We start from the raw sequence: 25,128 nt of genomic DNA on the forward strand, positions 1-25,128 counted from the left end.
CTTTGTTGCTACTTGCGGGCTTTCTCTAGTTGGCGTTGAGCGGGGGCTACTCTTGGTTGCGGTGCGTGGGCTCTAGGCGTGTGAGCTTCAGTAGTTGTGGTGCAGGGGCTTAGTTGCTTCATGGCATGTGGGATCTTCCTGGACCAGGGCCCGAACCCGTGTCCCATGCATGGGCAGGCGGATTCTTAACCACTGCGCCACCAGGGAAGTCCCCTCAATTTAGTCATTTTACCCATGCAGGCAGTTATAAATAATGGTTAGACCTAAGAGTCTGGAGCTCAGGGGAGAAGACGGGACTTGAAGTGTAGATTCTCAATCTACTCTGTCTTGCCTGTTTTTCAGCGTGTACAAGTAGGATACACATTTTCTTTTTAAAAACTCAAGCAATGCATACAAAACCAAAGTTCCCCATGACCACCTCCTTTAGTACACAGACCCTCTCCCCTTCTCCACAAAGGTAACCACTATAAACAGTTAGGGATGTATACTTTTTCTGCTTTTATTTATAAGTATATTTATCTACAAGAATATATACTTTGTTTTTGTTTGCAAAAATGACATCACATTATATATATTCTGTAACTTAAAAAAATGTTCTTGGAATCATTCCATTTCAGTCATTAGTAAGTTGTTTTGATAGCTGCATAGTATTCTGTGGTATGAATATGTTATTTATTTAACTGGTTGCCAAGTGATACTTAGGTTTCTATAGTTTGTCTTTACAAATGGTATTTTTTTGTTTTTAGGGATTTAAAATACGTAAGTAATTTTGATTATATAAAACTAATATGTATCAGTACATACATTATTTTTTAAATATTTATTTTATTTATTTGGCTGCATTGGGTCTTAGTTGCACAATCTTCATTGTGGCCTGTGCTGTCTTTTATTGCAGAGTGCAGGCTGTTCCTTGCGGCACACAGGCTCCTCTAGTTGTGGTGCACGGGCTCTGTAGTTGCGGCTCATGGGGCTCTCTAGTTGTGGTGTGGGCTCATTAGTTGTGGCTCTCGGGCTCTCCAGTTGTGGCACGCAGGCTCTAGAGCTCACAGGCTTAGTTGCCCCGTGGCACTTGGGATCTTAGTTCCCCGACTAGGGATCGAACCCACGCCCCCTGCATTGGAAGCGCGACATCCTAACCACTGGACCGCCAGGGAACGGAAGCCTAATTTTGCCTTATTGTATTTGTATATTTCTTACATGGGACCTGGCAAATAGTGAGTGCTGAGTAAATTTTGCTTGAGTTTAATCTTTACTTTGACCCACTCAAAATATTCTTAAAATTTTTATCAAGTCCCCGAAAGCCTAAGAACAGGTTATTTTAAAAACATATTTAGGGACTTCCTTGGCGGCACAGTGGTTAAGAATCCGCCTGCCAATGCAGGGGGCACAGGTTCGAGCCCTGGTCCGGGAAGATCCCACATGCCACAGAGGAACTAAGCCTGTGTGCCACAACTACTGAGCCTGTACCCTGGAGCCCGCGAGCCACAACTACTGAAGCCCATGCACCGAGAGCCCATGCTCCGCAACCAGAGTAGCCACCGCAGTGAGAAGCCCGCACACCGCAATGAAGAGTAGCCCCTGCTCGCCACAACCAGAGAAAGCCTGTGCATAACAACAAAGACCCAACGCAGCCATAAACAAACAAACAAATAAATAAATTCAAAGAGTATTAATGATAAATAATAAACATTCACAGAGGATTTTTTTCCCCACATATGTAATCATTCAGTCTTACAAAAGCCCTGTGAGGTAGAGGTGGTATTATCCCCATTTCTCTGACAGGAAACTGGGACCTAGAGAGGTTATATAACTCAAATAGTATCATATAGTAAGTGTTGTAGCCAGGAATCAAACCCAAGTGTTGTGACTTTGTTATAAAATCTTTTTTATTGTATACGAATCATGCCCTTTCCACAGGGGGATTAACTCTTCCATGATTATGGGCTGAAGAAGATATGTTAGAGGTGTTCATTTAGTATAATTCAGTAGCCACAGGCCCTGTTTTGGGCTTCTGGGTTTCATCAGTGAACAAAGCAAAAAGATCCCCCATTCACATGGAGTTTATATTCTAGCTTAGAGAGTCAAAACCAATAAACATAATTACCAAGTAAATTACTTAGTATGTCAGAAGGTCACATAGTTTATAGGAGAAGAAAATGATCATCATAAGTGGAGCAGACTGTTAATATTGTGAAGAAGACAAGTAGAACGAACATCTAAAGGCAAGAATGTGCTGGCATATTTCAAGAATAATAGGGAAGTAGGTGCCTGAGTAGGGGAGGAGAGTAGCAGGGAAATAAGATCAGGAAGTGGGGAGCAGTGGAAGCATGTATCATATAGGGTCTTTCAGGATTTAGGCTTTTACTCTGAGTAAAATGGGAAGGTTTTGAAAGGTTTTTAACATTTTAAAAGAATCATCCAGGTTGTGTTAAGAATAGGTACTAAGGCTAGACGGGTGGAAAAAGGGAGACCTTTTAGGTTAATCTAGGAGAGGGGCATAATTTAGGAAAAAGATGGCTGTCAGAGGTGGGTCTGAACAGATTGGTGGTAGAGGTGGTGAGAAATGGCTAGATTCTAGATATATTTTGCAAATAGAGACATCAGAATTTGCCAGCGGGTTGGAAAGGAAATATAAAAGTAAGGAGTCAAGGATGACTCCAAGGTTTTTGGCTTGAGCCTCTGAAAGAATAAAATTGCCATCAACTGAGATAGTTTACAGAGAACATCAGGAGGTCCATTTTGGATCTGTTAAGTTCGGAGTGTCTTTTAGATACCCAAGTGAAGTTGTTTAGAATTCAGGAGTGAAGTCTGGAATAGAAATATAAAGTTGGGACTTGTTGATATATAGATGATATTTAAAGCCATTACAGTGGATGATATCCTTGAGGAAATGAGTATGGAGAGATGAGAGAAGAGGGAACCAAGAACTGAGCCCTAGGACTTTCCAGTATTAAGAGGGTGGAGAGAAGAGAAGGAATCATCAAAGGAGTCTAAGAAGGAACAATCAGGAATGTAGGACATAAACCTAGAGAATGTGTCTTGGGAACTAAAAGGAAGAAAAACCATGGAAGAAGGAATGATCAACCAAGTCAGATTTTGCTGATAGGTTAATGCAGGATGGATACTAGAATTGAAAATTATATTTAGCAATGTGAAGGCCACTGGTTATTGTGTGGCTTTCAGTGGGACATGGAAATGGCCTGGCTTAGCACTATTTACATATTTTTCAAGTAGGAATTTTTGATATTTATAGTGTTTCCTTGGCCCTGTTCAGGTTTGCCGTCCTGTTGGTGTTATGTCTGACAGTGGATCACAGCTTGGTTCAATGGGTAGCCTGACCATGAAATCACAACTTCAGATAACTGGTAAGTCTTAAAAAGATCTACTGCTTTACTTCCCCCCCACCCCACCCCCAAGATAAAAAGAAAAAAATCTTAAAATCTTTAGTGGCTGTGACGTATCAGGTTCTGAATGAATGAATGAACATAATGTTTAGATATGTAAAAATTACATTTTGATTTCAGGATATTCTTGGGTATAGTATAGGATTTGGGTTTGTTTGTTTTTTTCCATTAAACATGCTTGGGCAATTGCTATTGTTTTTTGTTTTCATTTGGATTTTATTAGCTTTGTTGAGATAATTCATGTACCATACAGTTTCCCCATTTAGAAGTCAATGATTGTTAGTACATTCTCAGAGTTGTGCAACCAACACCAGTCAATTTTAGAACATTTTCACCACTCCAGAAAGAAACCCCTGCCCCATATTCCCCAACCACCTTCAGCCCTAGCTAACTTTTTTTGTCTCTATAGCTTTGCCTATTTTGGATCTCTCATATAAATAGAGTCATAAAATGTGTGGCCTTTGTCTCTGACTTTTTTCACTTATCATAATAATGTTTTCAAGGTTAAACTGTGTTGTAGCATGTATTAGTATATAATTTCTTTTTATTGCCAAATACTATTCCATGTGTGGACATACTTTATCCATTTATCAGTTGATGGATGTTCGGGTTGGTTCCACTTTTTGGCTATTATGAATAATGCTATGAACGTTTGTATGTAAGTTTTTGTGAAGATGTATGTTTTCAGTTTTCTTGAGTATATACCTTCTGCTTTCTTGAGTAGAATCACTGGGTCATGTGAGGAATTCCAAATTATTTTTCAAAGCATCCAAACCACTTTATATTCCGACCAGTCTTGTATGAGGGTTACAATTTTGTAAGCATCCTTGCAATGCTTATCTTTTTGATTAGAGACATCCTAATGGATGTGAGCTATCTCATTATGGGTTTGAGTTGCATTTCTCTGATGGTTAAATGATGATGAGCATCTTTTCATGTGCTTATTGGCCATTTGTATATGTTTTTTGGAGAAATGCCTATTAAATTTTTTGGTTGCTATTGTTACTTTCCTAGTATCTCTTTGTTTCTTCCTCTAACCATACTAATCAAGTATATCACTTTCAGATTAATGTTCTTAAAATGCTTCCTGATTTGTTCATTCCTGCTCAGAAACCTTCAGTGCTTCTCCTTGGCTATGGTATTGAATTTCTTTAAAACTGGGCTAAGACCTTTTACAGCCTCCATATGATCTCTTTGTAGGTCTTTATATATCGATAGAAGCTATTTGCACTAGCCAAAGTGAGGCACTGGATTTTCTTCAGACGTGCATGTGTCTATCACACAATGGAACCCTAGTCTCTCTCCCTTTAATTTAATGGCATTTATTGATTATTTTAGTTTTTACTATACCTGGCTTATATCTACTTCTAGGTTATGAATATGAGGTCATAAACTGTATCATTATTGTCCTTCTCAAAACCTAAAAGTGATTGAGTTATATAAAAGTAAAACTTTAAGTTGAAAGCATGTTAGAATTTATTCTTGGTAATCCTTTCACTAACTCCAGTCTCTTTCCTTAGCAATGTCCGATTCTCAGTGAAAGATACTAATATTTCTTTGCTAAAGCCAGATTCTAATTGTTTCTCCCCTCCCCATTCTCAAGCTAGTCTGAGTAGCTGATTTACATTGGGCCAGGCTTCTTAAGACTTCTTTTTTGGGGCAGCTTATTGTTAAAACCTTTGATTTAAAGAATTTCTGATAGATTGTTTCAGCTTTTCAGGTTACATAAGTAATATACATGTTTTTTATTTTTAAAAACTGAGTAAAATAGTAAAGTGAGGAGTCCTTATTATCTCAATCCCCAGTTAAACAGGTTTATATTCCTTTTGACTTTTCTTTGCATAAACTGCCTATCTTATTTGCTATCATTACTGTCATAGTAAGAAAAACATTTAATGCCTAAATGCATTATGTCCTCAAGAAGACATAATTCTTAGCCATTATAAGCTTTTAATCTTGGGTCTAAAAATCCTGAGAATGTACAAGTATAGGGCAAAAACATTTTAACAAAAACAAACACCACGAATTATGGATAAAAGCTATTATTTAACAAAAATATCATTAGATATGGGACAAATGGAGAACATCAGATAATGAACAATAGAGTGCCAAGTTGACTAGAATCAAGTGTCCTTCATAATTCATTGTTTACTTCTTTGCTTTTGGTGCTAGAAACCTCAGAACTAAGGTTTTTTGCACAAATCCCCTTAATTGACATTGTATTTTTTAGTCTGTGTTAATGGATTAGCATAGTTTTTTTTTTTTTTTTTGGTAAGCTCTTCAACATCTTCCAAAATTCAAGGAAGGCATAAATATGCAAGTGTTAAGTATAAATGCCATGGTATATGGTAATGGTGAGAAGAGATAATGAGTTTGGTCAGGAAAGAGAGATCAATATTTGACTAGAGTTACTGTGAAAGGAGGTAGTGCTTGAAGCATTGCTACTATTTAAAAGTAGAGGACTTCCCTGGTGGCACAGTGGTTAAGAATCTGCCTGCGAATGCAGGGGACACGGGTTCGATCCCTGGTCTGGGAAGATCCCACATGCTGCAGAGCATCTAAGCCTGTTTGCCACAGCTACTGAACCTGCGCTCTAGAGCCTGCGAGCCACAACTATTGAGCCTGTGTGCCACAACTACTGAATCCCGTGCGCCTAGAGCCCGTGCTCCGCAACAAGAGGAGCCACCGCAATGAGAAGCCTGTGCACCACAAGAAAGAGTCGCCCCCACTTGCCGCAACTAGAGGAAGCCCACACGCAGCAACGAACACCCAGCACAGCCGTAAATAAATAAATAAATAAATTTATTTTTTTTAAAAAAGTAGAAAGGTAGGGACTTCCCTGGAGGTCTAGTGGTTAAGACTCTGCACTCCCAATGCAGGGGGCACGGGTTCGATCCCTGGTCGGGGAACTAAGATCCCACATGCCGCCTGGCATGGCCAAAAAAAAAGTAGAGAGGTAGAAAAGGATCTTTCAGGAATGAACATGACAGAGCAAATGATGTGAAGGAGGGAAATGCCAAGACTTCTCTTGATGTCCCTAAAAGCCACTGCTGCAGAGCAGGGACCCATGAGAATTAATGGGAGTGGATCATCTCCTTCAGGTGTGTCAAGGCTACAAAAAAAAACAAAACAAAAAACAACATTGCTAAGGGAGATGGAAGTAACCAGGGTTTTTAACAAAGAGCAGACAGCTGGATTTGTGTTTTAAAAGTCAGTGTAGGGACTTCCCTGGTGGCGCAGTGCTTAAGAATCTGCCTACCAGTGCCGGGGACACAGGTTCAAGCCCTGGTCCGGGAAGATCCCACATGCTGTGGAGCAACTAAGCCTGTGTGCCTAGAGCCTGTGTTCTGCAACAAGAGAAGCCACCACAATGAGAAGCCCACGCACTGCAATGAAGAGTAGCCCCCGCTCGCCACAACTAGAGAAAGCCTGCATGCAGCAACGAAGACCCAACACAGCCATAAATAAATAAATTAATTAATTTTAAAAAAAAGTTGGTGTAAAAGACTCATAGGGAAATTTAGGGTCAAAAGTTAAAATGTTACTCTGTGGTTCTGCTCAAATTTATTTCTTTAACTCTTTCATGCGTACATTACACACTTACATACATGTATGCATACATTATTTATTTACAATGTATATTTGCTAATTGCTGTCCCTTACCAGATGAGGGCAAGTAGAAAATTTATTTCAGAGAAATGACACGTATTATAAGTTGTAGCAAAACAGAGTTTTAAAATATTAAATGATAGTACTGTTGATAAATGGATTGTTTAGAGAACTTGATGTGTGTGTGTGTTTTTTTAATTTATTATTTTTATTTTTGGCTGCGTTGGGTCTTCGTTGCTGTGCGCGGGCTTTCTCTAGTTGTGGCGAGCAGGGGATACTCTTTGTTGAGGTGTGCGGGCTTCTCATTGTGGTGGCTTCTCTTGTTGTGGAGCACGGGCTCTAGGCGCGCGGGCTTCAGTAGTTGTGGCGCACGGGTTTAGTTGCTCTGCAGCATGTGGGATTTTCCTAGACCAGGGTGTGAACCCGTGTCCCCTGCATTGGCAGGTGGATTCTTAACCACTGCACCACCAGGGAAGTCCCAGGTTCCACTGATTTTTACTCTCGCATTTCCTGGATCATTCTTTATTCTTTATCTCCAATTCCATGGCCTGGGTCCTTTACTTTGGACATAAGTCTGTTTTCTTACATCCTTCCCTGTCTTTAGCCATTTCCTGTTTAATTATGTTCTGTACATAACTTCAGCTATTATACTGAGCTTATCTGTGTTTTGATGCTTTCTGTATGCTAGCATTATACTTACGTGGGCGAAATAAATTCTTTGGTATTTCCTAGAAATTTCTTAGTCTCAGTCCTTACATCATTTGAGGAAGAGAAACCATCTTATTTTAGTTACTACAAATTGAAATTAAACATTACTGCATTTCCCCAAATTTACTAGAACACCATATATTTAGCTCCCAATGCTTAGAGACCAGGAGAGTCCTTCATACTTTGAAGTCAGAAGTTTATATCCAGTTCTGCCCAGCCAAGACATAGTTCTGCTACAGAGGTCTCATGTAGCCTCTCATGACTTCTGACCACAGAGGTAGCACTTGCTTTAACTGGTTTTATCTCTTATCAGTTCATCATACTGCTAATCATACCTGGTCTCAGCACCCCTGTTTGTTTTACCTTGTTCATTATAGCTTCCTGATTCACAAAATAAATTGGATAAGCTAAGGATTCACTTTTACTTTCTTTATGTTTAAATTGTCAAGATTTTAATTTTGTATTGGAGAGGTAGGATAAAGAATCAGTCGGGTGAAAATGTTGACCTTCAGAACAGAAGGATCAGAAGAACATTAATAAATACCATGAAATCATATGCAATAGATTGTGTGTGTGTGTGTGTGTGTGTGTGTGTGTGTGTGTGTGTGTGTGTGTAAGTAACTATAAAGCAGGGCAACTTGTTTTCTACCATGGCTAATCATTTGGTTCAACAAATGTATTAAATGCCTGTCAGGTTTAAATCACTAAGTGCTATACGAGTTATAAAGACTGGCTATAACCTTGCCATGAAGGGGATTACAGAGTGAGTTAAACAAGTAAGAACTGATAAACTTACTAAGACAGAATGGAAAGCTGTAGGAGCCGTATATAAATAGGAATATGCTGTGGGGGCACAGAACAGGAACAGTTTGACACCCTAGGTTTAAAGAACCATCCGGTCAAAGAGAAGGGGGTATTTGTCTCTCAAGAAGTAGGATTTTATTGGGTGAAAAGGAAGAAGGATCATTATGAGTGGAGGGGGTAGCACATATGAGGCATGAAAGTACTAGGCCTTTGGGAGGGACAGCAAACAGCTAAGAGTGGTTAGACTACCAGGGGCCTGGGTGGAATTTGGTATAGGAAGAGGCTGTAAACGTACAGAGTAAGCAATGTAAAATGCCCCAGAAGAGTTTAAACTTCATTTTGCAGGCATTAGCAAATCATTGAAAAGTATTGACATCACATCTGTTCTAGGAAGATAATTCTGGTAGCTGTGAGAGATTGCATTAGAGAAGTGAGAGTAAAAGCAGACAGTTGTTAGAGGCCTCTTGGAGTAGCCCAGGTGACAGATGATATTGACATTTTTCTGATTCCTTTTCTTCCAGTTTATAATTTACAGTTTGTTAATTCTTTTAATTTACTATGGGAATTTAAATTTTAGGAAGTAGTACATTGATCTATTTTATAATATTAGGACTGTAATGAAAGTTTTATACAATATAAGCTTTGAGATTTGAACACTTAAATAATTTCTCATGTCCAGGCTTTGCCGTGACCCTTGGGTAAACTTTTAAATTTTGTTGAGCTTGTTTTTTTTTTTATGTATAAAAATTAAGATGATAATACCTATCTCACAGAATAGTTGTGAGTATCGAAATGACAATCTTTAAGTGCCAGACATAGTAAACACTAACAGTTGGTGTTGGTTTCCCTGACTCTTTTTATTTTCCCATTTAAAGTTTCCTAAAATGGCTCTAGTGGGGTTGGGTGGGATTACGTGGCAAAATAGCTTTCAAAAGTTTGAATCCTAAAAAGCCACTAAGGGCAGATCATTTCTTCCCTGTCAGGCCTGCATTGCTCTTTGTTCTAGGTTTAATCAGTTTTAGAGGATCACAAGAGCCCCTGAAATAAAATGAGCTTATGCATGAGTGTGTGGGCTGTTTTACCTTTTCTCAGACCAGAAATGTATTAAAAATAGGGATTTTATATTTTTCTTTGGCAATCCTGTGATTAAATTAGGCTTTGTATTATGTGGTAGGGCTTTATAGTACATATTAATCAGAGATAGGTCTGATCCCCACTTGAGTATTTTCTGTTCTAAAAGACATTTTACCTTAGTGTTTCTACCTAGATGTCTCATGAGCATCTCAAATTTTATATATTCATTATAATACGCTTGATTTCTTGCCCATTCTACCCTCCTCAAACTTGTTCTTTCCCAGATCTTTTCCATCTTATTAAATGATACCACCTTCTATCCAGTTATTCATGCCAGAAACCTGGGAGTTACCCTTGCTTCTTTCCCCTAACTCACTCATGAAATCTAATCCTGTTGGTTCTCCTTAGAAAATGCTTATTCCTCCCCATATCCATGTTTACCACCCTAGTCCATACTACTGTCGTCTCTTAATTAGATGGCTCTAGCAGCCTCTTAAGCATAAGAGGACAAAAGTATTTGATAAACATGAAGTTGGGAGATTCAGGGCCGCCGCCTGGGACTCTGCCTGCGAGGGTACCCAGACTGTCTATGTGTTGGTCTGTATATTGAGCTTCTTGGGTAACTGCTATGTAAACTTTTCTAGCAATTCACAAGGGCCCATTAGTCTTGAAGGGCACTGGCATTCTCTGAACTTTGCTGTTGGAGTATATATCCAGGTGGTAGATATTTCCTTGGCTGTGATCATCTCATTTATAGGGGACCAGTGAGTTGTTTCCTGTGGGAACCAGGGGGTGCTCTTCTAGATTTGAATCTACTCTTCGTACCTTCCACACAATGCTTAGACAAGGCTATTTTATGGCAAAAGTGACTAACTCAAGGGTGAAGGCTAAGGATGTAAGAAGCTCTTGCTAAGATGATGAGAGATATATGAGATGCTAAAAATAATCTTAGTTTGTAACTCTCTTCTTTCATTGGCTTTCTAGCATGCTTAGAATAAAATCCAAGTTCCTTATCTTGGCTTACAAAGCTAAATGTGATCTTATCTCATTTACCATTTTTCCGTGTTTGCTATACTTTTCCTCAGGTATGCCAAGCTTTCGTACCTCTGTCTGGAATTTTCTCTTCTTTCTACCTTCAATCTTCACATGGATAGCTCCTTGTCATTTAGATGGTTGCTTAAAAGTACTTCCTTAGAAGACTGCTTTACTGCCAAGTCATACTCTGCCACATTAGGCTGTTTTTCATCACAAGGACTTATCTCTAATTGTAAACTGCTCTGTCCACAGTTTAGAGCAATATCTGATAACATGGTAGGCGTTCAAATATTTGTTTACCAAGTTTGTCAGTGTACTTTTTAATTGACCTCAAGATTTCTGGGACTGTTGATACCAACAGTTGGTGGGGGGGTCTACTGATGGGAATTTGGGTGGATGGTGTGGGGAAGTCCTATATTTTTTAATATGATGGGAAGAAATACAAAGGTTATGTGAATAAAATTTGTGACTATTTTAGAGCAAACTGCTTCTCTGAGTAAAAATAATAATGCTGTGTTTAACCTTTGTGAAATCAAATCGATTTGAAGGATGAACTAACCTCTTGAATATTGAAATATTTTCTCTTTTATTTTACTTAGTCATTTCAGCGAAACTTAAAGAAAATAAAAAGAATTGGTTTGGGCCAAGTCCTTATGTGGAAGTCACAGTAGATGGACAGTCAAAGAAGACAGAAAAATGCAACAATACGAACAGTCCCAAATGGAAGCAGCCTCTTACAGTGTAGGTTTGAAAGTATTTTCTATGGTATATTTTGTTTAGTAGGTGAGCAGAAATGCAGCTTTAAAAAAGTTTCTCACTTTTTTCTTTGTTCCTCCTCTCTTTTTTTTTTTTTCCCCTCTTTTTCCCCTGTTCTTAGGACTCCTCCTTCTAGTCTCCTTTCTCTTTAATTATTTGTTTTCCCAGCCTCTCCTTTTCATTGCATTGTTGCCACTGAACAGTAGCTGGGAGATCCCAGGGTCACGGGCCTAGAAAGATTAGCAGCTCTTTCCTTAATTTAGGTTTGAAATAGAGGGCTATGAGTAGCTCACTTTATTTTTTTAATTTAATTTTTTTTTATAGTTTTTTTTAAAATATTTATTTATTTATTTATTTATTTATTTATTTATTTATTTATTTATGGCTGTGTTGGGTCTTCGTTTCTGTGCGAGGGCTTTCTCCAGTTGTGGCAAGCGGGGGCCACTCTTCATCGCGGTGCGCGGGCCTCTCACTATCGTGGCCTCTCTTGTTGCGGAGCACAGGCTCCAGATGCGCAGGCTCAGTAATTGTGGCTCATGGGCCTAGTTGCTCCATGGCATGTGGGATCCTCCCAGACCAGGGCTCGAACCCGTGTCCCCTGCATTGGCAGGCGGATTCTCAACCACTGCGCCACCAGGGAAGCCCTAATTTAATATTTAAAAATAGTTTGTGTTTTTTAAAATTACAGTGCCCACACAGAACCTACACAGGGGTTTTTTTCCTTTAAAAAAATTATGCTATACATTTTATACATAACATCATTTTTTGCTGAGTACATATGGGTCTAATATCCCTTATATAGCTACATAATATTCTTTAATATGGATGGCTACGATTAATTTTACTAGTTCCCTGTTGATCGGTTGGTTTCTAATGTTGTGCTATTAGACAGTATTGCAATATACATCCCTGTGCATATGTCTGTATGTTTGTGTTTTTGATCTGTCATTCGAATTCATAGAAGTAGGATGTAGCTCAATTTCAACCCTTACTGACAAAGCCCCAGATGTTGGTAGGAAGGAAATTACAGGTTGAAGAGAATTATAGGTTAATTTTAATTTTTCTACTAAAATGGAAGCAAATGTATGATTTATCAACAAATGGATTTTTAAATAATATAGTGTATTTGGTTTGTATATTAAAGTGTAGTTCAAAATATAACCAGTTGTTATCTCATCAAATATAGACAAATCGCTTTCATTACCTAACATTTGGAATTCTTGCATTTTTTTCTCTTAGAGAAACAAACCTGTGACTAAAAAAAGTTTTATTTCTAAATGATGAGATGAGACATTTGAAATGATAAGCTCTTTTCTTCACATGATACGTGCTTATGTGGACAGCATTCCTAATAAATGACAAAACAAATTAGCTATACCTATATTATTCTTTAACATGGATTTTTGAAGTTCTAGGGCATCTTGATGTACTTTATAATGATTTTGAGCAAATGAATGAGACTTAAGAATTTACTGAAGGTCATCTTGAAACCTATTTGCAGAAGTATCATTCTAATGTTCCTTATCTGTATTTATTTCAACATCGTTTCTTAGACTTCATTTTTAATTAGTGCCCCATTAGAGATTTGATCTAAATTAAACAATATGTGAGGAACATTTTTTAAAAAAACAAATCTTCAAAAGGCCACAGCCTCCAATAACGACTGGAGATGTTCAGAATAATAGACTGAATACTCATCTACTTTCTACCAGCTATCTGTGCTCACAATAAATGTACTTTAGGGCTCTTGAGCTGATAACGACATGAACTCCTTACTGGTTTAAAAGTTAAGAAAAAAGAAACTCTCCATGTAGCCCTATATGGTAGTGCTGTTCTTAAGCCCAGATGTTCGGGGGATCATAGCTCAAGATCTGAATTTTTAAGTTGCAGCAGATTGGCCTGCAATTTTAACACAGCTTCCATTGTTGGGTAGCAGGCTTTCCAGTCTTCTCTCAAGACTTGAATTGAAATAATTTAGAGTAGACCATCTTTGATGGTATACTTTATTGTCTCTCAAAGTAAAATTAAATTTATTAACTCTTTTATCCCATCCCCATTATAATTTCCCAAATGACTAACAGAGAAATGTGCTCCTTTTAAAAAAAAATTATTTATTTATATTTTTGGATGCGTTGGGTCTTTGTTGCTGTGCGAGGGCTTTTCTCTAGTTGCAGTGAGTGGGGGCTACTCTTCTTTGCCGTGCGCAGGCTTCTCATTGCGGTGGCTTCTCTTGTTGCAGAGCACGGGCTCTAGGCGTGCGGGCTTCAGTAGTTGTGGCACACGGGCTTCAGTAGTTGTGGCTCCTGGGCTCTGGAGTGCAAGCTCAGTAGTTGTGGCTCACGGGCTTAGTTGCTCCGCGGCATGTGCGATCTTCCTGGACCAGGGATTGAACCCGTGTCGCCTGCATTGGCAGGCAGATTCTTAACCACTGTGCCACCAGGGAAGCCCCGAGAAATGTGTTCTTAATATACATTCTCCTGAAAGTAACATCTGAAAGTTTTGAAAGAGAATGAATACATTGTACAAAAAAGAAAAGGCAGTGATAAGGTGACAGTTTCTTAGTTTGTTTAAAATACCTGTCACTGGGAATTCCCTGGCGGTCCAGTGGTTAGGATTCTGCACTTCCACTGCAGGGGGCATGGGTTCGATCCCTGATTCTAGACAAATTCTAGAATTTGTTTTATAACCTTGAACCATAGGACTATGGTAGGTTATATAGTGTTCCTGTTTTTCTAATTGAAATAGTTTTTATACAGCTTATTGCAAATTCAAATTTCTATTTTGTATTGGCATTTAGCAAGGTATGGAAGAGTCTTTATTTGACAGTTGTCCCAGACACTTTGCCTCTAACAGTGTGAAACTTGGGGTAATATAATCCTCAAATCATTAAGTAGCTGACCGAGAAACTTCTTTTTTTTTTTTTAAATATTTATTTAGTTATTTATTTATTTTTGGCTGTGTTGGGTCTTCGTTTCTGTGCGAGGGCTTTCTCTAGTTGTGGCAAGTGGGGGTCACTCTTCATCACGGTGCGTGGGCCTTTCACTGTCGCGGCCTCTCTTGCTGCGGATCACAGGCTCCAGACGCGCAGGCTCAGTAATTGTGGCACACGGGCTTAGTTGCTCCGCGGCATGTGGGATCTTCCCAGACCAGGGCTCGAACCCGTGTCCCCTGCATTGGCAGGCAGACTCTCAACCACTGCGCCACCAGGGAAGCCCGAGAAACTTCTTAATATAAATTTTAATGACAGATTTTTGTTCAGATTACAGTCTGCCACCGACTGGCTGTGTGATGTTGGGCAATTTGCTTAACCTCTCTGAATATCAGCTTCTATATCTGAAGATAGGAGTGGTAATTCTCATCTCAGGGTTGCTGTGAAGATTAAATGAAATAATCCTAAGCTCAGCATACTACCTGACATAAAATAAGGATTTAATTTATAAATTCACTTTTTTGTACTAGGAAAGTAAAACTGATTTTTCAACAGTTTGTAGCATGGTGAGCACTTTTACTTTTGTTGATGATATACATGCATAAAATTGCCCCTATAGTTCAGTGACAAGTGAAGATGACCATAGGCAGTCTTGGTTGTACAGTAAACTGTAAGGTGTGCAGTGAGAAGATTTTAATTATAATTTATTTACGATCTTGTTGTGATATTTAAAGGAAATTTTTTTTTCACCTTTTTTTTCACCTGTAGTATCGTCACCCCTGTGAGTAAATTACATTTTCGTGTGTGGAGTCACCAGACACTGAAATCTGATGTTTTGTTGGGAACTGCTGCATTAGATATCTATGAAACATTAAAGTCAAACAATATGAAACGTATGTATGTAAAAACAATAGAATATGCTCAGCTTTTGTTTTTCTGCAAGAAATTAATATGCCAAATGTGGAGAAACTATGTTCACTACTCGTTTTTAGGTTTACTTGGTTATAATATTAATAGGGAGATGGATCTTGAACTGTTTAATGCATTCTGAGTAACCATGGTTTGGCCATTCATTTTGGATCTGATATTTTAAATAAATATTTATTTAGTAAATAGATATTTATTGAAGGCTATATACTCAATTATGGAAAACAAAAATATAGAGCAGAGCTGAAGGAAAAACGTAATCTCACTGCAGAGAGACAAATGTGGTTAATATTTTGACATTTCCTTTTCAAATGCTTATTTTAAAAACTTCCTCATTTTAGATGGTTGTGGTTTTATTTATACGTGTATATCTCTATCTTTAGATGTCTATATATACTATAGATACATAAAAATTTGAAACATGCTTATTTTAATTAATATATCATGATTTTAAAACAGATATTTAATCCTTGAGTATCTAAAACATACTTCTAAGAATTTTATTTCTCATTTAGGATTTACGAGATGAAAATTCATTCTTAAATTATGTTTTCAGTCAATATAATTCAGGCATATATTGCTGAGTAGTCTTAGTTGTCCTGCTGGCTCATTTTGTAAAAGAGAATGAATATAGTAAGTGAGATGATTAAGCTGTTTTAGTATCTTATGTTGTGGATATTAACCATTAGGAAATTTTGTTCTATTTTTAAAATGTTTTTGGCGTCAAAAGGCCTGAAACCTTGGGTGAAGTGTATTAAAGCAAATTGTGTACACATAAATGTAAAGTTTTTCTGACAGTTTTGTTTTTAACAGTTAAGACTTAAAGGAAAAAAAAGTGACCATTTTCTATAATTTTATTCTCTTCCAGTTGAGGAAGTAGTTGTGACTTTACAGCTTGTAGGTGACAAAGAACCAACAGAGACAATAGGAGATTTGTCAGTTTGTCTTGATGGGCTGCAGCTAGAGTCTGAAGTTGTTGCTAATGGTGAAACTACATGTTCAGAAAGTAAGTAATCACTTCTTATATAGGGTCTTTAATGATTCTTCTTACATTAGCCACTGTAGTATGTTGTAATTATTGCTGTTCTTTTCCACATTAAAGAAATTATTTTATTTCCTTTTTAAAAAGAGACATTTTTCATTTTAAACTTTCAGTGCATTGTTTCTATGAGGAAAACATTCTTCTGTAAGTTGAAAAGCTAGCCAAGTAAAAGCCACATCACAGTTGGCCACGTGAGTGATGAACTGATTTATAAAGTATCCGTCCTCTAGGCCAACAATGGCAGTTAGTATGGCACATTTGATGCTGCGCCTTCTCCAGTGCTAATGGCAGACATAGTTTACTCTCTGTAGCAGTGTCTGATTGAGTTTAAATTTGACTCAAAATCCTTCTTAGTACTGTACCAGACAAGCCAGTAACAAACTGGAATCCATTTGCCATTCCTCTTGCATTTTTGTAGGCTACATTTATTGAGATGTCTTTGAGTTATAATAATGACAGAACCAATTCTTTATATGTATGCTGATATATTTTACAGTTTATGATTTACTAGTGTTTGTTAAGGAAATAAATATGAGCTGTAATTAAAAGAAGTTGGATAGCACCTGAGTTAGTGTCCGCACAGCTAGCATGCTTAATAAAACCACTTCTCAGTGGATTCCCTTTAGATATTTTCAAGCCTTACTAATGTACTAATAAGTGTATTTTCACTTGAAACACAGATTGTAGAGGCCCCAAGACAAAGTGCATATTAATGGTCTCCTTGATTAGTCTGACAAAGATCTTTTTGTTTACTTAGAAACTGCCTTATGAAACATTTTGCAGTTGTCAGGTGCTGCTGTACTTCTGTTCCTACTTTGGAAGACTTCCTACTTCCTTTTTAACTCTTGACCCTTTTTAATAGCAGAACCTTTAAGATAGTCCTGGTGTGTCTTCCAGTTTGGTTCTTTGGGGTTAATGAGGGTGGAAAGAAATTTCTGAATTGGTTATACTGCTTCAGAGTTGACATGTTCATCTTAATTGACTGTTATTCACAGGATCTCTGTAATGGTTACATTTTTCTATAAGTTGGAATTCCGGAAGGTAATAAAAGTTAAGTTACATTGTTAAACTGCTCTAAAACCTCAGTATTTATAGCTTCCTAAGTTTTTTTTCCTACAAATTGAAACTGCTACTAATGCAGAATATTTAATAATTAACAAAAGTAAAGCACATCAGCCTTCATATTTCAGAGTAGAATCTAAACTGCATATTATACTTATGACTTTACTGTTTGTTTCCTACAGAAGTGGACATTGCTGTGTAACCAGTTTTTGACTCGAGTAGGAAAATAATTGACAGAATTTAATCTCATTCTTTGAAGTAAAGAGAGGTTTTAACTGGGAAGTCACAGTGGATTTTAGGGCTAGAGTTGCCACATACAGTAGCTGCCATTTGTTTAATGTTTACCATGTGCCAGGCACTGTGTTGGTGTGTTTACATATATATTCATTTAACCATCACAATTTTGTAAGACATTTGCATATAAAAGAAAGTGAGGCTCTGAGAGTTTAAATAGTATGTCCCGTATCACACCAACAAGTGTGATGCAGAGTCAAGATTGAAACACAAATATTTGTTGGTTTCCTTTTCTTTCCAATACACTTTCCGTTTCACACTTTAAAATTTAGGAACTTTAAATCAAATCATGAGTTGTTATAAGTAAGCAAAGGAAACCCAATTAAGTCCACAAGCATCTGTGGTGGGAGCTTCACTTGTATTGTTTTTTTGATTGATTCCATTTCTGTAACTTTAACTATAAGCCAGAAATGAAAATTAGAGTAGCGCTAAAATTGAATTTCTATCATCTGAGCATTGTTTGGTTGGTTGCTTTTGTATTCTAATATTTTTCTAATGTTACAGAGTTTTAGTGTTTTTTCCCCCTCTGTGTGTTCAGTCAAGTTTTTGTGGCTTTGCTGTGCAGCAGAAACTAATACAACATTTTAAATCAACTATACTCCAATAAAAAATTAATTAAAAAACAAAAAAGTTTTTGTGGAAGAACTCATAGGATTTTAGAGTTTAACATTTTTGGTTAATTTAAAAATAATGCTTATAAAAAGAAATCTGTCTGAATTTTGGTATTAAAAGTCACCAAATAATAGCTTGTTATATGTTTAGATATACTGTGAATATTTTTCTAGTAAGACAGCATTATCTCTTTTGATAGTTAAAATTTTCATTTTTTTGGTAGATAAAATTTTCTTTCTTTTTGGTGGATAAATTTTCTAAAAATGGCAGTTATATAAGTAAACTCTTTTTCAGGTGAAACAGAGTTTACTCACTATGTTTGTTTGTTCTTCCCACTTCAAGCTTTATTTAAAAACCAGAGAGCTTTATGTTCCCATTCTACCTGTCTACCATTGTCTTCACTCAGGGAACAAGTTGAATGTCCCAAATGAGTGTCATTTGTAACATTTTCTTTGGTACTCTTTCTTATTTTTCTGTTTAGGAAGTAATTACATAATTTGTCTTGATGTTTTCCTTTTCTTAAGTACAGAGTTAATCTGCTTTTATGAGTCTTTGGGAAGGAGAAATCTTTATTTAATTTGCTAGTTAGGTAGACTTATTGTAGCTCTCAGATCTAAATTAACCTAACAAATTGAGAGTAGGTAGTTGTTCATTTCTGCAAGAACTTCCCATTCATGTATTTCGACTTCTTGGGTGGGTGGTGGTGGTTGATGGTTAGTTTAACACCTGTCTTCCCAAATATGGCATTCAACAAGAAACACTGAAAAGTATCATCATCAAAGGCATTAGTTTTCCTAAAGAGAAATAAAAGTCTATTTTACTTTTAAATTTATGATAATAAAATAGGAACATATTCTTGTAAAGATCTTTATTCTTTACCATGGATGCTCTGGAAATGTATTTAAAATTAATCTGGGGATAGTTTTTGGAATATGTGACCTCCAGTTCTTATTGTGTATGTTCCATTTTGTTTTGATTTTATCTCATTCTTTCCCAGTCTTTCTCATTAAACTCTAGTTATTGTGGTTTCTTTTGATTTTAGGGTAAATAGTCATTTTCATGTGTGATTATATCTATAATGTTTCTTTTCAGTAAAATAAATTCTAAGAAACTAGATGAAGTTTTTTGCTATACCAAATATTATTTGAAATTACTATACCTCTGCTGGGTCTGGGTACCAACTAATTATTTTATAGAGAGAAACTTTGCTGTAATGGTATTTTTAAAAATTTGACTTATATTTGATTATTTTAAATGTTTGCTCAGAATATTAACTAACGTTACAAAAAAGCCAGCAAAACTTCCTTTACACACTTATGTTTTTTAAATATTTATCAGTGCTACTTTAAAAATGGAAGTATTGGGAATTCCCTGGTGGTCCAGTGGCTAGGACTTGGTGCTGTCATTGCCAGGGACCCGGGTTTGATCTTAAGAATTAGAATATGAACAATATCATTGCATCCACCCGTGTTCTCCTCCCTATATCAATCCTTGTCTTCTCCCTAGAGATAATCATTATTCTGAACTTTGAATTTATCATTTCCTTGCTTTAAAATTTTTTTTTCACACGTGCATGTGTCCTTTTGCGCTCTATGAAAATATCAGTGTTGCCTTTTAAGATTTATCCATTTTGTGTCTGTAACTCACTTATTTTCATGGCTGTATAATAATCCATTGGGTGAATATACCACAGTTTATCCATTTTTTTTTAACATCTTTATTGGAGTATAATTGCTTTACAATGGTGTGTTAGTTTCTGCTTTATAACAAAGTGAATCAGTTATACATATACATATGTTCCCATATCTCTTCCCTCTTGCGTCTCCCTCCCTCCCACCCTCCCTATCCCACCCCTCTAGGTGGTCACAAAGCACCGAGCTGATCTCCCTGTGCTATGGCGGCTGCTTCCCACTAGCTGTCTATTTTACATTTGGTAGTGTATATATGTCCATGCCACTCTCTCACCCTGTCACATCTTACCCCTCCCCCTCCCTATATCCTCAAGTCCATTCTCTAGTAGGTCTGTGTCTTTATTCCTGTCTTGCCACTAGGTTCTTCATGACCCTTTTTTTTTTTCCTTAGATTCCATATATATGTGTTAGCATACTGTATTTGTTTTTCTCTTTCTGACTTACTTCACTCTGTATGACAGACTCTAACTCCATTCACCTCACTACAAATACCTCCATTTCGTTTCTTTTTATGGCTGAGTAATATTCCATTGTATATATGTGCCACATCTTCTTTATCCATTCATCCGATGATGGACACTTAGGTTGCTTCCATGTCCTGGCTATTGTAAATAGAGCTGCTATGAACATTTTGGTACATGACTCTTTTTGAATTCTGGTTTTCTCAGGGTATATGCCCAGTAGTGGGATTGCTGGGTCGTATGGTAGTTCTATTTTTAGTTTTTTAAGGAACCTCCATACTGTTCTCCATAGTGGCTGTATCAATTTACATTCCCACCAACAGTGCAGGAGTGTTCCCTTTTCTCCACACCCTCTCCAGCATTTATTGTTTCTAGATTTTTTGATGATGGGCATTCTGACCAGTGTGAGATGATATCTCATTGTAGTTTTGATTTGCATTTCTCTAATGATTAATGATGTTGAGCATTCTTTCATGTGTCTGTTGGCAATCTGTATATCTTCTTTGGAGAAATGTCTATTTAGGTCTTCTGCCCATTTTTGGATTTGGTTGTTTGTTTTTTTGTTATTGAGCTGCATGAGCTGCTTGTAAATCTTGGAGATTAATCGTTTGTCAGTTGCTTCATTTGCAAATATTTTCTCCCATTCTGAGGGTTGTCTTTTGCTCTTGTTTATGGTTTCCTTTGCTGTGCAAAAGCTTTTAAGTTTCATTAGGTCCCATTTGTTTATTTGTGTTTTTATTTCCATTTCTCTAGGAGTTGGGTCAGAAAGGATCTTGCTGTGATTTATGTCATAGAGTTTTATGCCTATGTTTTCCTCTAAGAGTTTTATACTGTCTGGCCTTATATTTAGGTCTTTAATCCATTTTGAGTTTATTTTTGTGTGTGGTGTTAGGGAGTGTTCTAATTTCATTCTTTTACATGTAGCTGTCCAGTTTTCCCAGCACCAGTTATTGAAGAGGATGTCTTTTCTCCATTGTATATTCTTTTATCCATTGTATATTCATTTTATATATTTTATCAAAAATATGGTGACCATATGTGCGTGGGGTGAATATACCACAGTTTATCCATTTTTATGTCAAAGCACATTTGGGCTCTTCCCAATTTTTTGCCATAATGAACATAAGTGATACATTGAACATTTTTGTATTTATATATGTCTGCTGGTACATAGGTTGAAGGGTCTTTGTAGGCTGTATACTTGGGAGTGGGATTGCTGGGATATGACACAAGTGCATTTTCAGCTTTACAACATTTATTGTTTCTTCAAATATGCCTCTTTTTTGTTATTCTTTTAATTTTGATGAAATTTACATAATAGATTCTTAACCTTATAAAGTGTACAGTTCATTGGCATTTAGTGTATTCACAGTGATGTGTATCCACTACCTCTCATTTCAAAACTTTTTCATCACCCCCAAAAACCAAACCATTATCCGTTAAGTAATCACTCCCTATTCCCCCTCCCCTCCATCTCCTGGTAACCACTGATATGTCTCTATGGATTTGCCTCTTCTGAGTGTATCATAAAAAAAGAATCATATAGTAGGTGACCTTTTGTGTCTGGATTCTTTTGCTTAGCATATTGGTTTTGTTTGTTTGTTTTGGCCACGCTGCGCCTCTTGTGGGATCTCAGTTCCCCGACCAGGGATTGAACCTGGGCCACAGCAATGAGAGCGCGGAGTCCTAACCATTGGTCCGCCAGGGAATTCCCTGGATAATATTTCATTGTGTGTATATATGCCACAATTTTTTTTTATCCATTTGTCCACTGATGGACATTTGCCTTATTTCCACCTTTTGGCTATTAATGAATTATAAATAATGCTGCTATAAGCATTTGTGTCCAAGTTTCTTTGTGCATGTCTTCATTCCTCTTGGATATATACCTAGGAGTGGAATTGCTGATGTTTGTTTTTGATAGTTTCTTATTTCTTGCTTGTTAGTTTTCTTTTGATAAGTCGGTTTTTTATATTCTCCATTTGAAAATTCCAGTATCAGAAATATTTGGGGATATAAATGCTTTGACTCTCCTTCATTGAAGCTTGTTTTCTTATATGTTATGGCTCTTTGATTGCCAGTTTATATTTGATCTTGGTCTGGGGGAATCTCAAGGGCCTAATAAGTTGGGGATTCTTTGGCCAAAGAAAATTTCTTTTGCTTCTGTTAGTGCCAGATGTGTCACCTACCTGGGAATACTTTAGCTCCTTTCTGGGATCCCCAGCCTAATGTGGATGTCTCTGGTTCAGCCCCCTCACCTTGTTTCTGATACACCTCACAGCCCTCAGGGTAACCCTGTCTTTCACATTTGCTTACTGCACCCTGTTCTTGCTCTAGTATCAGTTCACTTGTTTGTTCATTTTGCTTTTGAGATTGCTAGGCACCCAAGTAGTAGAAATAGTGTGTTAAATTGCTTCATCTAAAAGCTGGTTCTTCTGTGGCAGGAGGATCCTTTTCAGTAGAATAGAAGAGATCTTTGTTGATCTTCTAACAAAGTGTCCTCTGGGTAAAATGTGTATTTAGAAATCTGATCAGGTTTTTTTGGTTTTTTTTGGAGGAAATTTGGATTGGGAATACTTTTAAACAGCAGTATGTTTATAAAATGCCAATTTAAGTACAGCGTTTTTTCTCTTCTTGGACATTGATTGTATAAGTGTTAGATAGATTTATATTTTTTAACTATTCTCCTGTTGAAAGTGCAAAATTAGATCTAAATAATTTATGTCATGAATTTCATAGTTATGGCTTTACTCTGTGTTGAAGTGAAATAAAAGATTGAACAAAAATAACCCTTGTTCGGACTTTGAAATGTAAATGTCAGGAAACAATAATAGTTAATATTTATGGCGTGCTTATATGTGCTGGGCACTGTTCTAAATGTTTAATTCTCACTACTGTTCTATGAAGTAGGCATCATTATTGTTCCCATTTTATACACGATGTAAAAGGCACAGGAAAATCAATCGTATTTCTCTACGGTCACAAAGTTAGTACATGTTGAACCTAGGATACAGACCCAGGCAGTCTGGCCTCAGTCCATGTCATTAAATATGTACTATGCTTCACTGTAGTAAATGATAAAGTTTAGAAGTAGCAATTATTGGTAGAGTTAAATGGATTATTTCAAATTGTCTTCTTATTTTTTGAAAAAAGTGGAACACTGACTGATTTTAATAACTTACGACATTTTGTTTTGGTTTTCTGATTTCATTTATGTCATTTATCAGCTATTTTAGGGGAATATATTCCATATAAAAATAATTCTTATAAAATTGAAGCATACCGTTTTCAGCCAAAATGTATTTCATTGTACCGTGTTTTTTAAAACCATTTTTAACAGCTCTATTGGCATGTATTTTATATTTCATAAAATTTACCTGTTTCAAGTGTGTTAATTTAATGATTTTTAGTAATTTAATGGAGTGATTCAATCATTTACTGTAAATCAGATTTAGAACATTTTCATTCGCCAGTAAGATCCCTCCTGCTTATTCACAGGAAATCCCATTTTGACCTCTAGCCTAGAGCAACCACTAATCTATTTTCTGTCTCTAAAAATTCATCTTTTCTGGACTTTTTATGTAAATGGAATCATAACAATATGTAGTCTTTGTGTCAGGCTTCTTTCACTTAGCATAATGTCTTTTCAGGTTTATCAGTGACGTAGCATGTTTCAGTAGTTTGTTCCTTTTTATTACTGAATAGTTTTCCATTACATAGGTATACCACATTTTATCTATCTACCTGTACCATTTTTTTAAAATGTAACATTTCTAGATAAGACACTTGCCAACCTTGCTGAGTATGATATAGTAGTAGTATAGTGGTGACTCAGCATCTTTTTAATGAATTAATTCATTAGTTATGCTTTGGAGTAATATAGTGATGATTTCACTGTTTGAAACTAGAGACTGTATTTAGGGACTATTATTCTTTAGCTAAATGGACCTAGACTGTTAAACTTGAGTTCTTTTTGCATTTCATAGTTTTTTAAACTTCTCTATATACTGTTTTTGCTGCAATCCATGTGCCTACCTCTAGTAGCCTCCTTCTATCACTTGTATAATACACAGGCCCTTACTGAATCCTAAGGATATTTCCCATGAATAAAATTCGAAGGAAGTGTGAATGTTGTGGCATTCATTTTGGCCACTTTGAGATCCATTTGTGCCTTTCCTATTCTTGAAGCTACTTTCAAGACCTTTGCATAAGAAAGATTTTACTGATTTTTCTATTTTCAAAATCTATTCTATCATCGTCCTACTGGTAATCAGCACTTTTTTGGGGAGGTAGTTGACTCCTCCCCAAAAGATGACTAAAATACATTTGAATTAGAATCAAGCGCGACATATTTCAAACAAGGCAGAAGCAGCATATGAGTAATATACCTTGACTAATTAACATCTCTTACACATAATAATCATTTGCACAAAATTTTGGTAAAACTTCTCAATCACATGAACACTTATCATATTTTCCTTTTAAATAACATGTTGGACTTTAACTCTGCTCCAGTATATTCTTTACTAGAAAGATTTGGTGAAAGGTTTTGTTTACATAGCATGTTTAAGAAAAAGGTGCAAACCACTTTCTGAAACTCGTTTTCTGTACAACTTTTATTGTTGTTAAAGGTGCTTCACAGAATGATGATGGCTCCAGACCCAAGGATGAAACAAGGTAAGAGTTCACTTATTACATACCACAGAATGCAGAAAGAAAC

General features: G+C 36.7%; 1 protein-coding gene across 4 annotated transcripts in view; it reads left to right on the forward strand.

The window, feature by feature from the left end:
* The window catches only part of ITCH (itchy E3 ubiquitin protein ligase), a 126,854-nt gene that overhangs the window by 40,620 nt on the left and 61,106 nt on the right, over nucleotides 1-25,128 (forward strand). For all 4 annotated transcript variants that reach the window (XR_009005404.1, XM_007193258.2, XM_007193257.3 and 1 more), the window contains exons 3-7: nucleotides 3,275-3,365; nucleotides 11,234-11,375; nucleotides 15,088-15,212; nucleotides 16,115-16,252; nucleotides 25,040-25,085. Coding sequence is in view for 3 of the 4 variants with exons in the window: in XM_007193258.2 (XP_007193320.1) it covers nucleotides 3,296-3,365; nucleotides 11,234-11,375; nucleotides 15,088-15,212; nucleotides 16,115-16,252; nucleotides 25,040-25,085 (521 nt within the window). In the remaining variant the exon portion in view is untranslated. The remainder of the gene's footprint in view (nucleotides 1-3,274; nucleotides 3,366-11,233; nucleotides 11,376-15,087; nucleotides 15,213-16,114; nucleotides 16,253-25,039; nucleotides 25,086-25,128) is intronic.

The sequence above is a fragment of the Balaenoptera acutorostrata genome, chromosome 15 (genome assembly GCF_949987535.1).
Source record: "Balaenoptera acutorostrata chromosome 15, mBalAcu1.1, whole genome shotgun sequence".
NCBI classification, from domain to species: domain Eukaryota; kingdom Metazoa; phylum Chordata; class Mammalia; order Artiodactyla; family Balaenopteridae; genus Balaenoptera; species Balaenoptera acutorostrata.